Genomic DNA, 27,185 nt, shown 5'->3' with positions numbered 1-27,185 from the left:
AATGATGCTTCTCACCAGAGCACATCTGAGATGTCTCATCCTCCCAAAAGAATCCCATAGGGTCGACAGATTGTCTATAGGTAGACTGGCAGGTTAAATCACACATAGAGTATAAACATAATTCACACCAAGAGTTACGAATACCCTCATCTTGTGTGAGTGAAATAACACAGTTACATCACAATTAAAAAGAGCGTTAAGAGTTATGTAGCCGGATTATTTTCAAGTATTGCACTGTCATCCTCCCCACATGGAAAAAGATGTCAAACCTACCATTGATAGTGCAAAATGAAGTTCGGTTGCTATGACAACCGGTTTTAGATTGATAACATTGTGTAGAGTGTAGCTGTTCTATGACGTTCACTTAACATTTTAACACCAGTTTTGAGAACTACAGTTTGCGATTGAAGACAAAATCTTTGAATTTGACATTTCCTGTCATACGTTGGTGGAGTTATTTATACTGTACGGAATTTTTTGTAATGCACATTGAAAGGGTTAAAATTTAGACATTTCCTAAAAGAAAAGTATAAAACTGAGGCTTACTCTATTATTGTATTCAAATAAAGAATTTTTAAAGCGAGGATCCTAGATATTAATATATAATTATTACATATTACACATATAATAATATAATAAAGTGTTACATGGAACATAATAAAATAAATTTAAAAATTGTAACGCTTACCCCTTAAAGGCTTCATCACAAGACACTGTTCTGTAGACTCAAACAATATTGTACAGTTTTCTATTATTAGTATTATATCCATACTTTCAATTTAACTTTTACAATTTACAATAATTTTGCTCAGTTACTTTAAATAAGGCACAGTAAAAATCGATTGTATAGGTCAATTGAAAATGTGTGTAGCAAATACCATACATATCCCAACAGGAATGAATCTACAGTAGATGCAGAATGATTTTTTATAGCTTTGTCTTGGTCTAGATGAAAAGGATAGAACTGATCAGGCAGATATTTTATCTGACCTGATAAGAGATAGGGCAAATGAACAGGCCACTAGCTACCTAAAATAATTCATTGCTAGCTTATTGCCAGTATCTACTCACAGTCTATTAACACATGTGAAATTGAATTAAAAAGCTCTTTTCTATGTGGAAGACTATGGTTTTTCAATTATAACAAATGTCTACACTACAGTAAAAACAATTGCTTGTAATTACTCACAACAGTCTTTTTTGACTAATGTTGCTTTTTAGCCTTAAGTTGTATAATATCATTGTTTCTTTTCACTCACTGCCTTAATAATAAATTTAGGTTTTCTTATTCCAGAAAAATAATGATTTATGTTCAATTGACATTTAACAAAAATTAATTGCTTTTGATTGCAATTAAAATTTAGAATAAAAACATGTGCAAAATGCTTATAATGAATGTTTACATAACATTACGTTTTTATTTACGTTAAATTATTAATTTTTCAAGCTTGGAATTTATTGAATTAGAATTGAGTCTGAATTCTCGTAAATAATAATGTGGGGATGAGAATGGTTACAATTATCTTTCAGCTTCCATTCTCTATTTTCAGTTGAACTAATATGAACAACTCTGATTTTACATATTCTTGCTTAATTCTAACATGTATTCGTTTTGGTATATCATCCTGACTGTGTTTATACTCTGTCATGTGACACCACTATATACTGCTAAGAAAAGAGTTAATCTGTTTAGGAGTAGCTGATAATGATTTCAAAAGAGTACTGGCGATTATAGCTGTTTGATCTCAAAAAACAATTTAACACTATATGACCGGATTTTTAAATAATCAATAATATTGATTATTATTGATAATCAATATTAATAATATATAATAATATTCAATAATAATCAATAATATTATGTTTCCTTGTGGCGTTCTTAAGTACTATTTCTATTGTGAAGTGTTCAAAGTAATTATTGCTCTAAGGTGATGAATATGTAATCACAGCTTTTCTGCCAAAGTCCTATAATTTTCTCGTGCAAATCCATTTATAAGTTATTCTCGGTTCTTGCAATTCTTTGATCATTGATGTACGGTGCTGGTTCCTAGTGACAGAATAGTAATAATAAAACAAATAATCAAAACGCTGCTTTGTGTGCTCAAATATAACACACAGAGAGTATAAAAGAAAAGAAACTGCTTATGAGTGCACTAAACGTGTAGTAGCACTTTGCGTGTACCCGTGTTTAAAAAATTACCTTGCCAAAAAATGTACAGTTTAACGTGCTATAAGGTGCCAATAATGCATTACTTTGGTACATTATATTTCAATACATTTTGAATAAATACAACTAAAAACTGTTTTTACTTCTGGAGTTCATTAAAGACAATTTTCCTTCCTTCTAGTAGATCCTAGGTATATTGACGGACGGTTATAGCCATCAGTACTCCTGGTTAACCCTTTACTTAGCATTTGTTTCCGTTTAGATATGCCATCCTGACGGTGACTATGCCCTGTCGTTACTATTTTTACTTCTGGAGTTCATCAAAGACAATTTTCCTTATTTCTAGTAGATCCTAGGGATATTCACGGACGGTTAAAGCCATCAGTACTCCTGGTTAACCCTTTACTTAGCATTTGTTTCCGTTTAGATACGTCATCCTGACGGTGACTATGCCCTGTCGTTTGACACACTCACTATATTGCCAAGAAAAGAGTTAAACACACTCTCTTTATCATTACAAAGTAATGTATAATGTATTGATTATGCTATTAAATGTTTAACTCTTTAACCACTATGGTTGAATATATCGTGCAATATTAGTTTTTAGAAAAACCTTTAGTAAAGCAAGGCAATTGCTTTGCTTTCTATTTATCAGCTGTATTTCTTTCATAGTGACAGGTGTTATCTCTTGTTACTTGGGACACTATAGGTTGAAAATGTGTAGAAAATTTCTGTCCGGTTGTTACTGATATCCTTTGGATTTTGATGAAACTACTTGGGGAGGCCCCACACTTCGTTTTGTACGCGAATTCAAGAAGTTGTTGTTGGGTGTGAATTTTATTTTATGAATCATTTCATCATGTTTACTCATTGATATTGTTTATTGTGATGATTTAGTAGAGATTTTGAGCTTCCAAGTTTACAATCGGACATTTTGAATGAGGGCTGTTATATTTCAACTCTTCCCTATGGGAAAATAAAAGGTTTTATTACAAAATTTATTGACATCTAAGTTGATCCTGAATGTTATTGACAAAAATTTGCTCTAATTAATACATTTTAAATAAACATGTCAAAAACTACTAATATGGGTGTAGTGTATTTAGTGTGAGAAGTACTAAGTTGGTAGGTATCCATAGTGATATTTAATGTCTGCACCAGTGATGTTGGCAGTAAGTATTGTCAGGCGATGTAACATACGATGTGGTCTAAAAGAATAAAGAATGCTCATAGGCTGCTCTCCTGTGACGTCACATCACGCCACTACCCTACAACCAACGGTCCAGCTGGCCAGCCAGCCAAAGTCCACACCGGAGTCCACCACCAGACACCGTCATGTAACCTCCGCGTCCCCGTCCGTTCCTTTACGAGCGGTCCTAAGCAATGTTAACTCTAAATGTGTAGTTTAATTATTCTTCCCGACCCATAGAGAGTACAGTGTCGACCCGCATACATTACAGTGGCGACGAGGAAAACAACTGCAACAGTGGAACGTCGCTTACAGTGGCGACGAGGAAAACAAACTGCAACAGTGGAACGTCGCTTACAGTGGCGACGAGGAAAACAACTGCAACAGTGGAACGTCGCTTACAGTGGCGACGAGGAAAACAACTGCAACAGTGGAACGTCGCTTACAGTGGCGACGAGGAAAACAACTGCAACAGTGAATTACAGTGATTTACGTGCGGAAGGGCAACAAGCGTAATGAACACAGTGCAAATAACAACGAATGTGCAGGGACATTCGGGACATTGAAACAGTGAATTACAGTGATATAGTGCGGAAGGGCAACTATCGTAATGAACACGTGCAAATAACCGCGAATGTGCAAGGACATTCCGGACATTCCAACGGTCGGGAGTAGTAAGGTACGCCGATCGATATAAACTATTCTGGGTGTAAGCGCGCACAAAGCTGATTTTAATCGTTGCAATTAATGCCGTTAGACGATTATTTTTTACCGGACATTTAAACAGTTATTACGGAGTGTACAAGAAAACAAAATGGCAACTATCGGGTCTATGGGTTATTTTGATAGTGCGGAAGAATCGTGGCAGTCTTATATAGAGAGATTTGAGTTTTTTTATTGATTGTAATGATATCGATAATTCAAAGAAACTAAGCACTTTGTTGACAGTTATGGGTGTAAGGACCTATACGTTACTGAAAGACTTAATTACACCAGACAAAACCGTCTGACAAGTCGTACAAGGAAATTGTGGGACACTATAGCGAATCATCTGCATCCCAAGCCTTCTTTTATCACGGAAAGATTTAAATTTAGTAGGCGGAATCAATTGGATCATGAAACGGTTAGCGATTATATTGTGCATTTAAAACAGTTATCTAAGTATTGTGAATTTGGTGATAAATTGCCAGACTAACTTAAGGGACAGATTAGTCGCGGGTCTGCAAGACCAACAGATACAGAAAAAAGACTTCTCGGGGAGGAGAACCTCACTTATGAAAAAGCCGTGCAACTAGCTACTGCAATGGAATTTGCTGAGAAGGGGGCGGGCCCAGATGACAACTGCAGGAGGACGTATTCACCGGATGCAGAGCAGCGGGTCGATACCGAAAAGGACACAGGCGGCGAGCATCGCAGCGAGACGGTCATCGGACGGCGGGAAGGCGCTGGGGAGACATCACCTGCTATTGTTGCGGCAAAGCGAGGATCACACACAGCATCGCAATGTCGTTTCCGTGAGTACACGTGTAATCATTGTAAAAAGAAGGGACACCTTGAAAGAGTTTGTAGATCGAAAAATTATGTTAACAAACCTAATGAGAACAAACCAAATGTTTTTACAAATAGGTCTAAGGAGCCTTCAGCTAAAGGGAAACAGTTTTACAGCAATAAAAAGCAATATGTTTATAAAGGTAGGCAGCACTATGTAGAGGAAAGTAAAGAATCAGCAGAGTCCGGTTCAGATAATCACTGGAAACATAAAGACAATGACGATGTGTATGACATTTCCAATCTATTTACGGTTAAAGAAATAGAAACTAAGATTAATAAAATTGAGCCAATAACGGTACAGTTATTAGTGGAAAGTAAGGAAATTGTATTTGAAGTCGATAGTGGAGCTTGTGTTTCAGTTATGTCAGAAAAAGATTGTAAGACTAAGTTAGGAAATATAAACATTTATCCAACTAGCTTAGTATTAAGTTCATATACACATGAAAAGGATCAGGCTCAGGCCTTTTAGGTAAGGTTATGGTCAATGTACAACATAAAGGTAAAGAGAAACAATTAGCTTTATACATCGTAGATAATGGGGCTAAATCCCTTGTTAAGGGGAGTGCGTGATTGGATGCAAGCAATTAGATTTAACAGTTAGAGAGCCTAGTAATGTAAACAATGTACAGTCAGCTGATCGCACGAGCATGGTGGGGGTTGTGCCCAACTGCAGGCGGCAGACGCATGCACGCCTGTCAGTGGAAGCCACAACACACCTGTAGAGGTAAACAAACAAACATCTGTCAATCCGTCCTGTTGTCAACAACAACAAACAAGTAGAATTACTGTACAATGAGTTTCCAAATGTATTTACGGATAAGTTGGGATGTTTCAAGGGTGCACCAGTTAAATTAAAGTTAAAAGAAAATGTAGTACCAAAATACTTTAAACCTAGGACGTTACCTTTTACACTTAAAGAAAAAGTAGAAGCCGAGCTGACTAGACTAGAACAAGAGAACGTTATTTTCACCAGTAGATACCAGTGAATGGGGACTCCCATTGTACCAATTATTAAGGCTAATGGGAAAAAAAGAATTTGTGGGGATTATAAAATAACTGTAAATCCTTTCTTGGAGGTAGACCGACACCCGTTACCGAAAAATTGAAGAAATATTTGCCAGCCTACAAAACGGAGAAAAATTCTCTAAAATAGATTTATCTTCAGCTTATCAGCAGCTTAAACTAGATGTAGATAGTCAAACGTATTGTACAATTAGCACACACAAAGGATTGTATGCTTACAATCGCCTATGTTTGGTATCAGTTCAGCACCGGGAATATTCCAGAGAATAATAGAACGAACATTACAAGGTATCCAGGGGGTAACTGTATTTTTAGATGACATTCTAGTAACAGGTAAAAACAATGAGGAACACATGCATAGACTTAGACTAGTGGTGTCAAAGACTTGAAGACAATGGGTTCACAGTGAGCAAGAACAAATGTAAATTTTTCTGTGACAGTTTAGAATATTTAGGTTTTGTTAATCAGTAAACAAGGGTTGCATACCGCACCTAGTAAGGTTGAAGCAATTGTCAAGGCACTCTGAACCTCAAAATGTGACACAGCTTAAAGCCTTCCTTGGTCCTTGTTAATTACTATTCACGTTTCATTCCTAGGATATCCACTATTTTAACCCCAATGTATCAGTTGTTAAGAAAAGGATACCGATTTGTATTTAATTTAGCATGTAAGAAGGCACTACAAGAGATTAAGCAAAAGTTAATCTCTGCTGAAGTTTTAGCGCATTATGATCCTGCATTACCACTAGTGGTAGCCAGTGATGCTAGTCCATATGGCATTGCATCAGTTTTGAGTCAGATTCAATACGAACGGTACAGAAAGACCTATATCATTCGCAAGTAGAGTGTTAAATAGCGCTGAGAAAAACTATTCACAAATAGATAAGGAAGCATTAAGCATTGTATTTGTGTTAAGAAATTTAGTCAATATTTATATGGTACACAGTTTTTTGTTAAAGACTGATCATAAGCCTTTAGTGGCTATTTTTGAGGACCAAAGAAAGGGTTACCTGCTTTCGCAGCCAGTAGGTTACAACGATACGCTTTGTTTTTAAGTGGTTTCCAATATGAGATTGTGTATGTTAAGTCCCAAAACCATGGCAATGCCGATGGTTTTATCTAGATTACCTGTAAATAGTGAGATTAAAGATGAAATCTCGGATGAATGACCTTAATATTAATGTCATAGGTACCCATTTGCAGTGTTTAGCTGAAAATGACATACCATTAAGCTAATGTAGACATAAAAAGAGAATCAATGGTAGATTAGTGAAATCAAAAAGGTAATATCCTAATGTAGAATTAGGTTGGCCTATTGTAACTGAACCAGATCTAAAGCCATTTGAAATTAGACAGTCGGAATTAACCTTGGAGCAAGGAATCCTAATGTGGGGCTAATGTGGGGGTACAGGGTGGTAATACCTAAAAGGTTCAGAATAAACATTCTGAACGAATTGCATACTTCACACATAGGTATTGTTCGCATGAAGGCATTAGCCCGTGCATATGTATGGTGGCCTAATATCGACCGGGACATAGAACAACTAGCTAACAGCTGTTGCAGCCTGTTTGGAGGAACGAGCAAAACCGCCCAAGGCTTTCCTGCATCATTGGAATGTTCCGGAACGAGTTTGGTCTCGAATTCATATTGATTTTTTTTGGACCTTTTCAGTCCAAGTTATTTTTGGTGGTAAAAGATTGCGTACTCTAAGTGGCCAGAGGTGTTGCCCGTTGCTTCAACGGCAGCTGTTCACACGATTGTGAAATTAAGGAATTATTTAGTAGGTATGGTATTGTAGACCACATAGTGTCCGACAACGGACCACCTTTTACCAGTCAAGAGTTTAAAGAATTTTTTGATGTCAAATGGTATCAAACACACGTTTTTCACACCACCATACCACCCAGAAACCAATGGTTTGGCAGAACGGTCAGTCAGAACTATTAAAAATAAATTGAAAACAGCTCTTCATAATTCCAAGGATTTAGAATTAGCTTTGAGTAACTACTTCCTGTTCACTTATAGAAATACAGTGCATTCTACTACCAAATCTATCGCCAGCTCAATTAATGTTGGGCAGATCGCTAAAGTCTAGGTTAGATTTAATTCGCCCCAAATGTTAAAGCAATAATGTCAGATAATCAAGAAAAACAACGATTGTACTATAGGGGTAGTAAAACTAGACAGTTAGCTATTGGACAACCAATCATAGCCAGAGATTACAGAGGTAGAAATAAGTGGATACCAGGTGTGGTAGTTTTTCACGATTAGGACCAGTCACGTATTTAAGTTTGAACTGAATACGGGCATGAGGTGGAAACGACATATCGACCAGTTGGTAGGTTTACAGTGTAGTCCGGAAAATGTCCCTGAGTTTGACAACAATGCCTAGACTCCCAGACGCAAGCGTGGCAAACAGAGCACACGCAGGAAACGATCGATATACAGTCGCGGGACAGAGCGAGCGCAAGGTCGCCAGTACTTTTAGCAACGACCTTGCCCCCCCGCTCCGCAAAACCAATAACAATAACAGAAACGCTCAGGGGCAAAGCCCCAGCCCACGTACAAATGTAAACAATAACAGTTCCAGCGTTTCACCCCAAACAATGACACCTGTTAGACGATACCCACTAAGGGATCGTAAACCTTTAGTCAAAATGGACTTGTAAATACAACCCAATTGTGACTTGTATATAATTAATATTGTTTAAGCATTATTATTATCGATTTGTTAATTGTGTTCATTCAATAGTGTTATTAATTGCTATATTCTGATTTATTGGTTTTGATTGAAGTGTTTTGTGATTTGTGTTAAATGATTATATTGAGTTTATATTTTGTTCTCTATAATCTATACTTACAAAAATAAAAGAGTATAATGTCAATTTTCTTATTCATTTGTAATTGATTTAAAATTGGAGAATTGTAAAACAAATTGTAATTGATAAATTTTCTAAAATTGTAGGGGACTTATGTATTTAAGGGGGAGGATTGTAGTGTATTTAGTGTGAGAAGTACTAAGTTGGTAGGTATCCATAGTGATATTTAATGTCTGCACCAGTGATGTTGGCAGTAATGTATTGTCAGGCGATGGTAACATACGATGTGGTCTAAAAGAATAAAGAATGCTCATAGGCTGCTCTCCTGTGACGTCACATCACGCCACTACCCTACAACCAACGGTCCAAGCTGGCCAGCCAGCCAGTCCACCCGGAGTCCACCACCAGACACCGTCATGTAACCTCCGCGTCCCGTCCGTTCCTTTTACGAGCGGTCCTAGAGCAATGTTACTCTAAATGTGTAGTTTAATTATTCTTCCCGACCCATAGAGAGTACAGTGTCGACCCGCATACATTACAATGGGAAAAATACTTTTTGCTGTGGTGTCTCATCTATGTAAGTGTACTGGCCTTGAGAACCACGATGTATCTGGACTCTGCATTTAAAGTTAAATTAATTAGATCGATGGTGAAAATAGTGTTAAATGTTTCTTTTTATTTGTATCCACTTCCCCACAAAGGTCTTTAAAATCTTTTTATAAAAGCCTAATTAATGGCCCATAGCAATTATTTTTTAAGTTTCACAGTTTTAAGTTAATTTTTGGTGTAATGAATGTGCATTGTGAGTTGAAAATGTTATAAAAAAGTCGAATTTTACATTTTATCATGGTAAATTTCAAGAATGAATTACTAAACAGTATGCATAATTTTTGGACTTTATTAAAAATATTTCTGTTATTTTTTTTATCTCTATAGTAGTATATTTTGAAAGATACTTTACTAAGTTTGTTGTGGATCATTTTCACAAAAGCAAAGTAATAAATTAAAAAATGTGTGTAAGCAATTTGCGTTCATGGCCTGAAATGGTTGAGACTTAGCAATAGAATAAAACAATAATAATTAAACTAATTATTTGTATCATTGTTTATATATAAACAACATATAAATTAAATTAGTCTTATGACAAGTGAGTCTTTGTTCCAGAGAATGACCCAAGGTGGTTGTGCAGCGAACGTTTCACTGTAGCGGACATCAGCTTGACTATCCTTCTAGACCGACTTTATTTGCTGGGGTTAGAGACAAGGTACTGGAGTGATGGCAAGAAGCCAGGCATTGCACGGTATTACGCTCGTGTATGCCAACGTGATACATATAAACAGACGGTGCCCTCGCAGATAACTCATCTCAAGACATTTTTAGAGATGCAGCCTGGGCTTGTTATCGGAACTGTTATCTTCACTGCGATCGCTGTCATCATCGGGGGCTTTCTCTTCCTCAAGAAGAAATAGATGAGTTGGTTACCTCTTGCTATCATTCCAGTAGGAGTGCCCCTCACAGTACTTAGACTGATTATAAGTTTTGCTGTTCATTTTTCATAAATAAATAATTCATAGTTTGTAGTTTTGTCTTGGTTTTTAAACTACCTTAAAAGAAATTTGGTGTTTTGTTTTTGAATAACCATAGAATCAGATTAAGACAAAGTTTTAATACAAAAATGTAAAAACAATATAATTTTTTAAACAATGCCCAAAATTTGTTGTCAGTAATTTTGTTTGAATATTGGTAGCTTAATTATTATTGACATAGGTTAATAATTGCCGAGCTACTATTATAGCGAGTGATATGCCAAAGGTATATTTACCTCAGTTTCATAAAAAGTCAGTGAGGTTCAATACAAAAATTTCAAGTCTAATGCCCATTCATTATTGACGGATAAAACGACTGACCATCATATGGAAAAGAAAGTTTTACATTCCCCATCAAACAAAAAAGAAATTGTGTCAACGTATTGAGTGATGGGCTTCAACGACGATCAGCCAAATTCCACGGCTGGACATGCACCTTTGTAGAACTCATTTTTGCCTATGTAGAATGATGTTCTATGGAAAATTTGAAGTCTACAATTGAAATCTTTCTCAAGATACCTTGTAACATGATACATTCACATATTTCTATATTAAATTGGGTTTCATATCAGTGTTTAACCCTTTGAGCCCCAGCCGCCGGTATATCGTCGGTAAATTTCACTGTCTAAAAACCCCAGGCCGACGATATTCCGGCGTTAAAAATAGTGCGAGAAACCCCAGCCGACGATATGTCGTCGGCATGATATAAGTTATTATAAATGGCTCTTAAGTGTTTAATTTTAGCGACACCAGTGGTTTTAGAACTTATAATTTTATTTTCATACATATGCAATATGATTTCATGGTCAAATGTTACTAAATAATATTTACACTACTCCTAAAGAGAGAGTAAGAAGATCAGCTGTTACTAAGAACAACATCTGCATCTGATGTGACATTGTTTACGTTTAGTAGACTGTGTTGATGTTCATTACGTTTGTGTGAGTAGACAGTTATATTATTGTTTCGGTACTTTCAGTATGAAATATTGTTTTATTTTGTAAATAATGGGTGACTCAAACCGGTACTTTGGGATTATACCGACCACACCAGTATGAAGAACACAAAAATATAAATTTATAGAAACAAACATGATAGAACGTAAAAACAACTCTGTAATTACAAAATTACAAACTTACAAGCATTTCCAGGTATTGTGATCGGTATTGTTGTCGCTGTTATCTTATCTTTCTCGAGAATCCCGATTACGGCAGGCCGCGCGGCATCACATGATTTGCAAGGTACATAATTGCCTTTCCATTAAAATTCAATTTATATTTCTGATCAGCCCCTCTAGAATTTGATATTTTACTGATAGGTACTATCTCGAGGGATGTTTTTCTTTCGTTGACATCAGCGCGGGTGCTGCCGAAGCCCGCGCTGATGACTGGAGGCACTCGCATTTTGGGTGGCGGAATGTGATCAAGAATAAAAACAAGTTTTGAGTGTTTTTTCAATAAAGAGTTTAGTTTTAGTTTGGTAATGTTTGTTTTTGTTGAATTTTTGTGTTTGGAGAAATGTAGAGGTAAAACACGGAAGTACAACAAAGCGATGCGACTCTGCAATCACGTTATCTACTAGATCGCTCGACTTTGACCTCTGTCTGAGGATGGGGAGGGGTTTGCGATAAGACAATTCCTGTTTTATATTACCGAAATATTGTTCTACGCTAATCTAGTAATCAGTAGAAGCGAAATGTCAAATAACGATTCATGTCTGGGTGTGGTCGGTATAATCCCAAAGTACCCTCAAACCTAGCAGAACATTCAAGTGACATTGACAGACAATTGAATATTGACTTTTCAGATGACGATTCAGTATTATCTGATATTTTTGACGATGATAGTGACCTTGATCCGACGTATGATCCTAAATATGATAGTGACAATGGCAGAAATGTAGGCCTATTTAGTGCTAAAGACTTAACACCTGAGATACCATCTACATCAGCTCAGAATAATGTTACACAACCTAGGCCTAGTACGTCACAGGTTTTGAGTCATTAAAAAAAATATTTTACAAAATATTTATTATTGAACTAATCTGTCTGAAATTTTTTTTCCATGTTTGCAATAACATGACAAATGAAATAAAATTATTTCCCACAGGTTAATTGTTCCTTGTTTTATTTCTAAAAAATGTTAAATGTAACTTTTTTCTTTTTTTTAGTTTGCACATATGCGTTATTTTACATATATAAAAGTACACAAACATTTTTTAGCCCTTATTGAATTTTTTATTTGTAAAGTACCTTATTTCAAACATTTTAATGTATTATTTAGGTCATTAGCTAGTATATTAGTGATGGTATGATTTTTCAAATGAAATCGTACAAAATCACTGAAAAGGCCTTGGGGTTTTTAGACAGTTACTTGTAAAACTAGACTTGGTAAAAATTTGCACAAACTATATTTTTAGGTCCGGGGCTTAAAGGGTTAAATAATAAAAGTCTACACACTGTCACCATAAAATTATGTATGTGTTGAATTAGTTAGGGTACTTGTGTTAATACGTCTCCTGTGAAAACATGTTACTTTCTTATTAAACAAAGGCAATCCATTTAGAACGAGCTGCAGCTGTTAATGGTTAAGGGAATTTACTGTAAATATCATAGAATATGTTCTTTCTTTGTGAAAGTTGGAACCAGATTGTAGTTTTCACAACAGATTTGCATTAAAGAAAAAAGGTAATTAAAAGCCACTAGTCAAATCATTTCAGAAGCAAGGGAAGTAAATTAAGGAATGTGAATACAATTAAGGAAATAATTATTGATTAACAAAAATAAACATCACCATAAGAAAAGTCCTTGATAAGTTTCACTTGAATAATTGTCTTTGATAAGTTATATAATTATGGTTTATTTCTTTTTGTATATTGTCCCATAGCAATGTTGGTATACATACTTGATATAGAAATGTAAGAACAAAGTTCTTGGTTTTATTTGTACAAGGCAATAAAGCACATATTATTTCACAATTTAAACTGGAATATAATTATATATATATATATATATATATATATATATATATATATATATATATATATATATATATATATGATTATTCCAATTATGATTATTATTATGTAGGTGTAGGTAAACAATATTATAAAGACCTGTCTACAAGTGATACTTACAAAATTAAAAATATAAGTAGAATAAAGTTTGAAGTTTTGATTAAAATGTAACATGGAATATTCAAGATTAAGTTATATTGTCTTTTACTTTCAAATGTTTGGATCAGGATAGTCCTTACAGAATTCAGTCACAGTTTTTGTTATTTTTGTAAGTCTCTCTAGCAGATGAAGTTTTTCAGATTCATTCATAGCATCCTCTGCATCTTCGCACTTTTTTCTTTCCAATCTTTAAGGGTTTACCAGACTGAGGGATTTCGTTCTGAATAGACTTGTACCGGAACTGCATTCATTGCTAGAATCAGGTTCTGAGCTGCAATTTCTTTAATCTTCATTATGGAAATTTTATTCCAAATGAGCTTAGTACATAAAATCCATGAGTTATCCATTGTGGTACCAGTAAGCAGTTCTAAGCACTATTTTTTTAATAATTTGAAATTTTTGCTACCCCTTTTTAGTACCATTATAATCTGACACAGACTTAGGTTTGAAGATAGATATTGTGTTTGATTTTTGTTTTATTACCAGTATCAATGAGGGTGCTATTATGACCAAAAGCAGTTGGGATCATGCTAACATCTCTTTAATCAGTACATTTTAGAATTTTCTTCCCATGTTGAGATTTGGTACTTCTTCAGTTTGGATTGTTGCAGGCTTTTTTGGCAGTCCCATCCTACTTTTATTGAAATGTCCATAAATACGTGTTTTGCTGTCTAATATTTTTTTGCTGTTAGGACACTCTTATAAAAGTTTTTTACAGTTTCATTGAGGAATCCATTAAAGTGAACATTTTTGATTGAGCCCATAAACTCCACATCATACTTGTAACCATTAGCATCAACTGGAGTTTCATTTTCCTGGTGTGTAAGAAAATACGCAGGGTATATCCACTACGATAAAAACGTTTGTAGTTTTAAAACACAATTGTAGGATTTATTTTTTATGTAGTGTTTAAAACAAGTCTTCCATACCATGGAATCAATGTTTATTAACATGTTCCCTGCAGGCAGTAACTTTGGTTACCACCACTACACTGCACTAGGAGCGAGCGGTAACTCTGGTTACCACCGCTACCCTGCGCCTTTGTTCAGAAATGAGGTCAGTGTGTGGCCAGCACTCAAGCTGTAACAACGCTGTATTTCTCACTCCTCAGGAGGTACTTTTTCCGCATTTTTATGTAGTTTGATTTTGCATTAGACTTTTTCATTATTTTTAAAGTTTTTTAGTAGTAAGTGATTGTGCAATACAATGGAACTTCCCCCGGGACCAAATAATGTGTACCACAACCAAGTTCTAGGTATACAACAGTGCCAGTATTGAGTTCAGACGATGAGGATGACAACATGGACAATGTGGAGTACCAAACACAGCCGGAAGTTGAGGATCCTGATTACAAGAACAACCCACCCCAATAGAACGCTCACAACCGGATTGGAATGAAAGATGTTCTCTTTACTAGTCAGGAAGGTTTTTTAGTTCCTTTGCCAGATGGCAAGTCTCCAATTAGTTTTTTCAGACTGCTTGTGGATATAGTTTTTTAGAGGGAATTGTTATGGTAACCAACAAGTATGCACTTGAGATTTTTGTGGATCCCATACTGTACCCGGCTCTTGAGTTGGTAAGTGGTAAGACCTATCTATTGAAGAGTTGATGGTTTTTCTTGGTCTTCTTTTACACATGGGTATAATACAAATGCCCATACTCCAAGATTATTGGAGAAGGAATAAATTGTTTTCTTCTTGTTTCCCAAATTTCATGTCACGAGACCAATTTTTGATTATCTTACGTTGCTACAATTTATAAAGCCAACCTGATCGATCTAAAGTCCAGTTTCTTATTGATTACTTCAATAACAAAATAATGTCTGTGTACTACCCGCAACAAAACCTGTGTATTTATGAGGGCATGGTACTTTGGCGTGGTCAGCTGTATTTTCGTTAATACATAAAAGGAAAATGGCACAAATATGGGATCAAACTGTACAGTTTGTGCGATCTCATCGTTTGATTTTAAAGTTCTCTTTGTATTGTGATGTACAAGATAATTTTGGTGATAAGGGACATGCAGCTAACGTACCAAACTTATTGCAAGGAAAACTGAATTATGGACACAGCCTTTACATTGACAATTATAATAGTTTTTCTCTCGCCTCCACTCTTTGCAGAAGAAATACATACATCACAGGTACGCTCAGATTGGATAGAAAGTACATTTCAACAGAAGTTAAGTCAGCTAAGTTGAAAAAAGGAGAAACCATTGCACGCTATGCCAAACGTGTATTTGTAGCTAAATGGAGGTATAAATGAGTAGTGTCTTACATATCCACAGAACACACTAATTAAATAGTCACTTCAGTTAACCGCAACCAACTTGAAAGGAAAAAGCCTCTGCCAATCGTGAAATATAATCACTTGATGTAGGGAGTTGACCGAAGTGACTAGATGATGGCCTATTATCCCTGTAAGAAGAAACCCATACGTTGGTACAAGATTTTTATTCACGTGTTGCAGATACTCATGATGAACGCCCACTACCTCTTCAACGAAATGCGAATTTCTTGTAATGAACAAAAATACCTCTATATGATTTTCATCTAGCAGTTGTTGACCAACTCCTACTGAACTCTCCCACACATCCAAGGCCACTGAAGCCATTTAGTGGTAAAAAGTCAAAGGGAATTGTGAAACAAGTGGTATGGCACTGTTTGCAGTGTGATGAACAACCTGGCTTGTGTGTGCCATATTATTTTTGACCAATACCATGAATGACAGACAAAAAGGGATTTTTGGGATGATTGTTTTTTTTTTCAAGTATTAAAAATATTATTTTTTACCACATATTTTTTAAATAATAAACAACTTTTGGATGGGATATATACACATTTGTATCAATATTTTATTTTAGAAAACTTGTTTCTTCATTTTCCCTACATTTGATATATTTATATACTACAATATTTTTCATATTGTTTCAAGTAAACGTTTAAATATCTTTTTTATAATTATTTACCACATATTTGTAAATAATAACTGAATTTGAGTGAGTTAGTGGGGATGTATATAAACTTTAACGTTCATTTTGGTTTACACATTTATGTATAAATATTGTTAATGTTTGTCTAAAATGAATAAAATAAAGTTCACTTAGCTATGATGTATTCATTTGGAATATTCCCACTGCCATAAAAGGGCGTTCCCTAGTGCAGGTGGTAACTAGAGGAAGACTGTCCCCAAGATCTAGCAGTAACAACAGTTACCGCATTCTCAAAATGGTAGAGTGATAATTTTTGTGACTAATGAGTAATTTCCATCTATTTCTCATTAGGGTCATATTTCATCGAAAAGTAAGTAAAAAGAATTTTAAAAATTTCAGCATATACGGAACTCTATATAGCGATTTTTAGCAGCAAACGTGTTAATAACTAGTTCTTTACCTGAAACCGTAGCTACCATAAAAGCTGTGTAAATAATCTAAGATGTCTCTAACTCTTAACTTTTTGTTCCTTGATTTGTCTGATTATTAGCAAAGCGCCCAAATGCTCTAAGCAATTAAAATTTATCTCTGGCAAAACATTTAGCTAATAAATTTTGTAAGTGTTTGAGGTTTGCATTGAAATACCAGTCATTTAAAGGGCCAAGGGTCAAATACTGCCGTTTAAATATGAGTCGTTGAGTGGAGAAGCAAGTACCCAGCCGTCCACTAGCTGAAGACAAATACTTGTAATTTCACCTGAGCTGAATGACTAATCAGTATGGACCACACTTAGTGGCCAGAAAAGTGCAAAGGGTTATGAAAATATTTTGTTATAAATAAAAAACATTATTCATGTAAAATGTTTATTTTTTGTACTGAATAATTTTTTCTTTGGGGCTGATTACTAGATGTCCTTAAATAGTATTTTAAATAATTAAAAGTCCTAATAGAATAAGTAAAAACTTTGAATAACTAAAAATTGTTTCTCCTGTTAAAAAACGGATGATATTACGATTTCTCTAAGCTGGCCAGCAATTCAAACGTAAATTATTCCATTTCTGTAAATGGCAGATTTATCCACAGAGCAACACTTATTTGGATGGTTTCTGAGGAATTTGGTTAGAGCTAAATGTGAACTCTTAGCTACAGTACATGCCATATCAAGGCAACACTTAGTGAAATAACACACTTCAATGTCACAAACTACTTCAATTATTTTTATAGAAATCTTATTCAAGATCTTGAATGTGGAGTTGGTTCTACAGTACAAAGTTTTGTTTGGTTTGATTACAAATCCCTATTTTTTAAAGGAATAATTATCAGGATTTACATCAGTAGCCAATGAAATAGTATGACAACCGGATCGATAGATACCATAAGAGATCTTCCTATCCAATTTACAGAAGTGACATATAAATTGTGAAAATAAGTGCCTTATATATATATTCACTAGGTCAACTGCAGGTTTGTGTAGTACCCACAACATGCTTAGTCTGGTTTTGTGACAATTCCAAGATAAATTATAGTCTATGTAAATATGCTGCATAGCTAGGTTTAAAAATTCAGGATAAAACAGTTCTCCACCATTCATTTTGTGAAGTGAGATATTAACGAATGCACTTGTAAAATTCCATATAAAGATTCCAAACAGCTGAAATTAAAAGTACTAACATTTACCTTAAGTGCTCACCTGAAAGGTGTTTGCAAAATTGAAACAAATATTTTAAAAGAGAGGCTGATCTCTCCTTTTTAGCTTTTTACTGCCCTTCTTCAGGCCTGTGCGAAGATCATATCAAAAAGAATAAGGAGGAGAAAAGTCAATACACCATATGGCCGGTGTTACTGAAAGTTCTATGGCTACATATGTCATGCCAAGTAATCATGCTATATGAGATGTTTTTGGCCTCAATATTATACATCTCAGATAGAGCCAAGTGTAATTTCAGTTATCTAAATACTTGGTCACATTTACAGGAAGTTAACTTCTCTACTTATCACTATGAAAATGTCACTATCAAGTTCTACTCTTTTCATGTAAACACTAACGAAGCCAAGAGGAGCAAAAATATTTAATCGCAGAATAGACAAGGGACAAAGCTAGTCACAAAAATATTTTTTTAAGAAAAAAACTCATGTAGTGACTACTGTCATTTTAAGAGAAAGCTATAGTCTCATATTGACCCATTGAAGTATTAGTTTACCAATGCATCTACTACAGAAAATTTAACGTTTCTGCATTTACATCCTCGGTTTAAGGTTGCAATTCAATCGTAAATCGTACTTGGCACATTTACTTGTTTCTGTCAAATGTGGTCTAATAAAAAAACAAATGATACATTACAAAATTTTATTCGTAACAAACCAAAATAACATTTTGTGCAGGAAATGATATGGTATAAATAAGAAATATGACAAACAGTAACATCGTTTCAAAAATACTAAATAACTTATACAAAACAAACTTAACAAAAAAAATCTGAGACGCATCAAAACATTTATTAGTAATTCCAAATATTTTGGTCAGAGAATGCATTTATAAAAATTACAAGAAATTTCATAATTAGTTATTAAATTATTATATACAATACTTTATGTAGACAATAAAATACAAATTAATTGGTCAATGATTTTTCTCTGTCAGACCAAATTTAAGAGAATATTACGTTGAATCAAGAAAACATCTCATATTTTTAGCAACCTATTACAACTAAACTGATAAGCGTATACACATTCCCTAAAATTAAATGGGTTAACTTATTTGTAGTAGAGTTACCAAACACAAAATACATTTATTTCCAATCAGAATCCAAAATTATATTTTAAGAAGTTTATCTAAAACTAATGATAGTATTTTCATATTCTTGAACGGCCACCTAGAACTGACTGTAGTGACGACAGATCATATTTAATTTTGTTCATCAGAGCTTCGTAAGATGTTTCATTTTAAAGGCTAAGATTTTATAAAATAACAATTGGTCACTCAAAATAATCAATTCTTTTAGGAATCTCTTCAATTGCATAAAGATTTTTAAGGGTGTCGAGAATTACTCATTACCAGATTATCTGATAAAAATTTTCTAAAATATAATATGATTAAGGCTTTAATTAACATTGCTTTGTTTATCGTATAACTGTGTATTTTTGTACATAAAATTAAATTTGTATACAGACTCAAGGTATAAAATTCAAACTTGGCACAAATGTTTTTGCTAAACTAAAAGCATAAAAAGTTCATGCATGTTCCTTTTGAAACTAATAGCCTTTTAAAGCTTTGATATATCAAATTTCATAACAAATAATGATAAGACAATAATAACCAGAGAAAATAAAAAGGCCAAAAATAGTTTACATATAAATTTAAAATGACAGAAAAATAATATTTTTATTGTTTTGAAAGACAAAAACCTTACGTAAATTTATTAAATTTGATTGCAGAAGAGTGGTAATTGCATTTCCCTCGAGTTATGTTTAATTTTAACATAAATTATATAAAACTGAAATGCTGTCAATTTTATAAATTTTGGATTCTGATAACCATATAAAAACAAACAAACAAACAAGATTAAGAAAAGAAAATGTGGAAAATGTTACTGCAATTAAAATATTTCTATACAAAAGACATATTTGCACATTCAAACATTTAATCTAGAACGTTTTACATGAAATGTAAAATAATATGGCATTAAAACTAGTAGCAAAGTAAACATTACTTTACATCAATTTTGATCTACACAATATATTAAAAACACCTGAGTCTCACTTGTAATAAACAAAATGTCCTACATTGTATGTCAGCCTACACCGTGATGAACAAACTATAATCTTTAAATTAAAAAATACATATAAACAAATCTATTAAAACTAAAATAATATTGGATATAATTTTGAATGCTAACAACTCATATTTAGTAAATAGTCTATATAAAATAATTTAATGGTGTAAAAGAAACTTCAGCACTAAGAAACAATTAAATGATATTATCACCGGGCTTAATAATGAGCAAGATGACAAGCATTGTAATTTACTGTCTAATAAAAACTATGAGGCACCAAAATTTTAGTAAAATAATGCACTAGATACAAGTTTCTTAAGTTGACGCTAAATTATTCTTTTAGTTATAATGTAAATGGACAATGAACTACTGAAATACTATCATTAAAATGGGAAATATATGAATTTAAAATAAAAACATTTTTATTACAAAACCTAATATTTTTATTCTCTATTAATCTAGTAGTAAATGATAAACTCACAATAACATAGAAATTGTTTAGATAATTTCTAATGAAAGACCTTGTATATCAAGGCACATTTGTTGTAACTTATTTGTAATTTTTAAACATCACAGATATAAAACAAGTCAGAACGTACAAAACAAAAATTGAGTTTACTGTTCATGGTTTATTTTATAGGCTTACCTTATTCTACTAAAAAAATTTGATTCTACTTTAATGATTACTGTAAGAATATCTTCACAGTTTATTTATTACAAAAGCCTATTTAATGATTCAAATAAAACTCAGTAAAAATGACTTGTACACTGATAACTAATAAATATTTTATAAACTTAGAATACACGCAATGAATATGCTCTTACCACTAATGAATATGCAACACCACCCTGAGGTCAAACTAATTTAAATAACAATCGTTAAGAAAGGGCTTCATCATCATATGACTGATAATATTATCATCATTATCTTTCCACTTGTTTTTTTTTTCTTCTTGTACTTACAGAGAATTTTAATCAACATGTAGGTAAATTCCTTGGGAACATATGATTTTTACCTTAATAATAACTAATATGTGTGCATGAACTAAGTAAGGAATTAAGAAAACACTTATGGCAAGACCTTTTCTGTACTGTAATGAGAAAATTAAATAAACAAACTTTTTATACAAACTCTTTTGCTAGGCAGGAAAACAAAAACGCAATACCAGTATAATGTACAACCATCGGAATAATTTTAATGCTTTAATTTCGCAATGTTATATGATAATATAATATGAAATGCTAATCTTAAAAATTAGATTATTCAAAGAATATCAAAGAAGTACTGCTGACAAACCAAAGCAAGCATGGAGTTGTAGTTAGAGATTCCTCAAAGACAACTTGCCTAGTTAGGTCTTGCTCAAACAACTTAAGATTAGCAAAATTATAGGATTTCGAAATGTTATAAAGTAACAAATTGTTAAAAATATTTTTTTTTAAATCCCACGCTTTTTTCCTCCTGGTTTGTCAACAATTATTTCAAATAGGTTTTCCTTTTACAAACAGAGTAAATAGAGTTTATTTAGATGTAAGTAATAAAAAACTAGAGTGGAAGGTCTATACGAATACCTGACTACCATGGGCTTTTGCATCATGTTCCCTCCCTAGTTAACCATAAATGAGAGACCCTACCAGGTGGCACTAATTTTAAACTCATGAATATCATGATTCAAGAAATAACTACTATTCTGCTGACTTAGTTTATAGACATTTCACATTATAAAATAAGAGTAATGTTAACAAAAGTAATAACAAAAATAAATAAAAAAGCTTAATAATATTAATAGTTATATAAACTTCGTTTATAAGCTGTGCTTTGAAAAACAATAAAAACTCTCAGCATAAAAAAGTTAGGTGCTCAACTAGTACCCATTTATGATGAGAAATGAAAAAACTTTAATATGGCATCACACACAAGCTAATCAGGTCTGGGCTATATTTAGTTACTTTTATAGTTACAAACATAATCATAAAAAACACCATCCTTACTTTGTAATTAAATTAAAATAATAAAAGCTAGATATATAAACTACTTTTTGTGCTACATTAAAAATTAGTGAAAACCGACCCCCTTTAAAAGATTAGATTAGCGTCTACACTATCGTGTTTGCAAAAACAGTTTATTATGAGAAGATTTATAGAAAGTATGAAACTTTGTACATCTCCAGGTCAATGGTAATAAAAGGAGGATCCAGGGGCCACAAACCTTAAAGAAATTGTAAAAATTCTTTATATGTAACTTGTTATAAAATCTCCCGAATAAATTACCCACAGTTGATTAAGAATTGAATACTCCTTCATTTTCAACACACACACCTTTTAAGGGATATAAAAAACTAATAAAATTTAGAGATAAATTGATGAATACATATGTTAATGTTTAGCAATTAAATTTAATTGTACAAGTTAACTTCACTAATTAATTAATATAATTACTTTAATGAGTTATATTTTCCATAAAACTACATAAAAATAATGCAATTAAGAATATAAGAGATATCTTATCCTGTTTGTAACATGATGTCTACTAAGTTAACTATTATTAAGTATCATTTTATACTATCATTTGATTAAAGCTAATTGAGAAACAAGCTCCCAGAAGCTAAGGTGTCCACTCTCCTTGATTAAAATAGTTTATTATTTATTGTACTTATAGTATAACAAGTATTTTAAAACAATTATGTTATACTGTGGAATAATTAAGACTTATGGTGTCAACTATACTGTGTAACAAATTATGTAGATATTTTTAGTATTCGACAAATCAGTGAATCACAGACACAATTTTAAAGAGATAAAGAGGTATTTGTGTTGTGACTCTTGAAAATCATGTGTGACTCTTTTTGATCTAGGTGTTTATAGTATTGTGCTCTATCCATTAAAATGTGAGATGGCTGTAAATTGTGCTGAAATTGTTGGATAGAAACATTTTAAACAGTAAAATAGTCAATGTTTAATATGATTTTTACCATCTATTGTGTTTTTGAAATTGAAAAATTAGTCATTATGTTGCAATACGAAGATAATAATAATTAATCGATTATCAGATCATAATGAAGCTCTAGTGATACGGTTTGTATTTTCAAATTTGTTTGAGATTGATACAAAAAATAGTATAGGCTAAATTTATCTATACAAATGTAGGGTGTGCAATTCCTACTCAATTGTACATGTGCACAATTTTTAAGCAGCAAACGTGTTTGTGATCTAGACAATTAAGTACCACCATCAGCTTTTAGTTTAGTACTCTGCCACATTTACAGTATATTTAATCCTTCAAGTTGTAGCGCTGTAGTTAAAGATAACAATAAAACTAATCATCTATTATGTCTGAAAGAAAATAATTCACATTTGCAATAGTTGAATTTGAGAGCACAGTTACTGTTCCACTTCACATTATGTTGATTTTTCAAATGGAAAGTGCTTAAAAATTGAATATGGTAGCACTACTACTTAAATAAAAGTGAGGAAAGACCTAAAAACTAAAGAAAGGTTAAAGAGAGGGAGAAAACCCCTCTTGAGTAGGGTAAGCCCTCAGAATAAGCGGTTGGCTTTTGGCTAAGACGTTTAGCTCTCGTGTATGGTGGTTTACCCAAGGATAGATAGGTGGATTGTCAGATAAGGGGATGGGTTGTCAGGTAGTGTGGTGGGCTATTTCGTAGGATAGGTCTGAGCACGTATGTAACTGACAGGTAATTAGGATAAGTACTTTTTCTTAGTTTTTTCAACACAATACTCTATACTGCAAAATGGTTTAAAAATAATTTAGTGAAATATTATTAGGCTAAAATTATTTGATTGTAGGTCTGTGATAGAATGCACTAGAAACTCCCTACATTAAGAAGTTTTTTCCATATAGATTTTTTTCAAAACAATTGAAATGTGAAGCAAGAAGGCAGTTATGCTGAGCGATAAGATGGATCAAAGATTAGATCAGTGTGAACTAGTCTTCAACTCTACAGTTCAATCAATGTATATCGTGTTTTATCAGGAGCATTTTATTTATTATTTAAATGTTTTTATTTTAAGTTAAAATATTTTAATGTTAACATTTTAATTTTCAAGCAATGCAAAAGTGTGTGAAAACAGATGATTTCATTATCTCTTTTCAGTTTTTTCTGACATTTATTTATTAATATTGCATTTACTTCCTAAGTAAAGAGCACATTCAATTTGAAAGGAAACATGGGAATAAGACTTGTTTCCAAACATTTACCAACACTTTCTAAAATAATATAAAAATCGGTACTTTGGTGTTATTCTGAGGCCACTATTTTTGGAGGAGTTTTCCTTACCAGGGACGTAGAAAAACTACATTATTAGAGAGAACAGAATTTATTTGACTTACTGTGAAAATTAAATGTTATTATGACGATTGGTCCTTGTTTTCTGCCTCGCAAAAGAAAACAATGTTGGCGAGAAGAAGGTTACTCCGTCCCTATCTACTATATTTATTAGGCTATACAAGAAGGTTTGGATTAGGTTATCATAAATATATTATATTAATAGTATTAGCATAGTTAAAGATAATCTTTATGAGCGTTCACGTGATCTGAGCTTAAATTTGGGTACTATCTCGAGGGATATTTTTCTTTTTTTTCCAGAAATGCAGGTTGAGTGGTAGAGAGGGCTTAATAGCCCTAACTCTGCCTCTTTAACAAAGGTATTTTTAATTTCATTTAATTTTAAGTGCAGGATGGCGTCGAAGGCGCTACTGAAGCCTGCACTGATGGTCAGGGTTTTTCCAATCAGTATATTTGTGAGCTCAGATCACATACCAGATCGTTCAACTTTTCTGATGTCCCATTACGTTTGGGTTTCCGGTAAGAAAAACTCCCAAAAATAGTGATATCCACATAAGCTAATACCAAAGTACCTAAAAATCTAGCTATAAAAAATGTACAAAATAATCAAATACCTTCATACCATTGTTCATAGTCTACTTTCTTTTTCTCAATATAATTAATCTGCCTTAAAACTAGTTACTTGAATTATGTATTTTAATATAACATGCAAATTAAGACTGCATACTTGATAAATATTTAACAAACAACTTAATACATTTTTAAATGAAATTATTTGAGTCTTAGTAATCTAAAATCTGCAATTACATTTGAACTGATTAGTTACAAACTTTGACCAAATACAAAAGTTCTCAAAATGTACTTATTGCACTGTTTATATAGGAATTCCACTTTAATATTTACTATGATGAATAATAAATTAAAATTAACACTGGATGATTGGCTAGGCTGGGTAATTTCATTATTGATGCATACCATAAACAATTTTAAAATAAATCAGTTCACTATATGATCTAGCTGCTTTCACTGATAAATAAAGCTGGGGTAGAGTACGATAATTGGACCCGTTTTTTTATATATTGAAAGTATTACTTAATTATAACTATCGATATAACCAACAGATAATGATTTTGAATGATAACTAACTTGTTAACATTTTTTCATCAAATAAACATATTATCTTTTGTAGACAATAACAGAAAGTCAAAAGCTTGTATAGGACCGTGAAACAAAGTTTTAAAAGTCTCAGCTGACCTGCTTGCAGATCATCTCTGTATTTGTACAGAAGAGAAGCAAGATTTTCTAGAGAAGATGCTTTCAGTAACATCTAGAAAGCGTTTAATCATTACTATCAAGGAGAAAACGTATAAATAGGATATTTTGTACTTTCTATGTTTGTTATATTATTATCATTTTGTTATTACTTATGACTTTTCCTATTTCCAGTTCTAGTTGCTTGTTTGATCGTTATAGCTCCTTTATTCTTTATGAGATTGTCACTATGTATATTATATAAATTATTTGGTACTTTGGGATTATACCGACCACACCAGTATGAAGAACACAAAAATAGAAATTTATAGAAACAAACATGATAGAACGAAAAAACAACTCTTCAATTACAAAATTACAAACTTACAAGCATTTCCAGGTATTGTGATCGGTATTGTTGTCGCTGTTATCTTATCTTTCTCTCGAGAATCCTGATTACGGCAGGCCGCGCGGCATCACGTGATTTGCACGGTACATCATTGCCTTTCCATTACAATTCAATTTATATTTCTGATTAGCCCCTCTAGAATTTGATATTTTACTGATAGGTACTATCTCGAGGGATGTTTTTCTTTCGTCGACATCAGCGCGGGGCAGCACCTTCGGTGCTGCCCCGCGCTGATGGCCGGAGGCACTCGCATTTTGGGTGGCGGAATGTGATCAAGAATAAAAACAAGTTTTGAGTGTTTTTTTAATAAAAAGTTTAGTTTGGTAAATGTTTGTTTTTGTTGAATTTTTGTGTTTGGAGAAATGTAGAGGTAAAACACGGAAGTACAACAAAGCGATGCACCAGCTGAACGGGCGGCGAGACTCTGCAATCACGTTATCTACTAGACGCTCGACTTTGACCTCTGTCTGAGGATGGGGAGGTGTTTGCGATAAGACAATTCCTGTTTTATATTGACGAAATATTGTTCTACGCTAATCTAGTAATCAGTAGAAACGAAATGTGAAATAACGATTCATGTCTGGGTGTGGTCGGTATAATCCCAAAGTACCAATTATTTTAATTTCAAATATGATTGTTATTATAAATATAGATATGTTGAAAGACTCTTATTCGATATATGAATATTAAGTATCGATGTTTATACTAATTGACATAAAAAAACTGAGTCCCCTTATTGTATTCTATCCATAAAGCTGTTTTACATAGACCTAGGCGCAATTTCCTTTCAATAATGTACATGAATATTTATATTTAAATAATGAGATGATAATTTAAAGGAAACATAAGAAAACACAAAAATTAATCAATATTTTGAACAAATTTAACGTTATCTAATTGAATATTTTATAAAACACTGACATTGTCTTTACTTAGCCTATTTGTTAAATTTATCAAAATCAGGACTAAGAGAGCATATTAAAATGAAAATCTTAACGTTTGTCTTAT

The 27,185-nt window shown here is 33.1% G+C and overlaps 1 protein-coding gene across 3 annotated transcripts in view; it reads left to right on the top strand.

Moving 5' to 3' along the window:
- The window catches only part of LOC124354126 (ganglioside-induced differentiation-associated protein 1), a 35,049-nt gene extending 24,720 nt beyond the window's left edge, over window positions 1-10,329 (top strand). For all 3 annotated transcript variants that reach the window (XM_046804357.1, XM_046804355.1, XM_046804358.1), the window contains one exon: window positions 9,914-10,329. In XM_046804357.1, the coding sequence (XP_046660313.1) occupies window positions 9,914-10,218 (305 nt within the window). In that variant the 3' untranslated portion in view covers window positions 10,219-10,329. The remainder of the gene's footprint in view (window positions 1-9,913) is intronic.
- The last annotated feature ends 16,856 nt before the right edge of the window (window positions 10,330-27,185 follow it).

Source organism: Homalodisca vitripennis, chromosome 2 (assembly GCF_021130785.1).
Source record: "Homalodisca vitripennis isolate AUS2020 chromosome 2, UT_GWSS_2.1, whole genome shotgun sequence".
NCBI lineage: Eukaryota > Metazoa > Arthropoda > Insecta > Hemiptera > Cicadellidae > Homalodisca > Homalodisca vitripennis.
The sequence above is the reverse complement of the archived record's forward strand: the minus strand, read 5'-3'. Positions and strand labels throughout refer to the sequence as shown.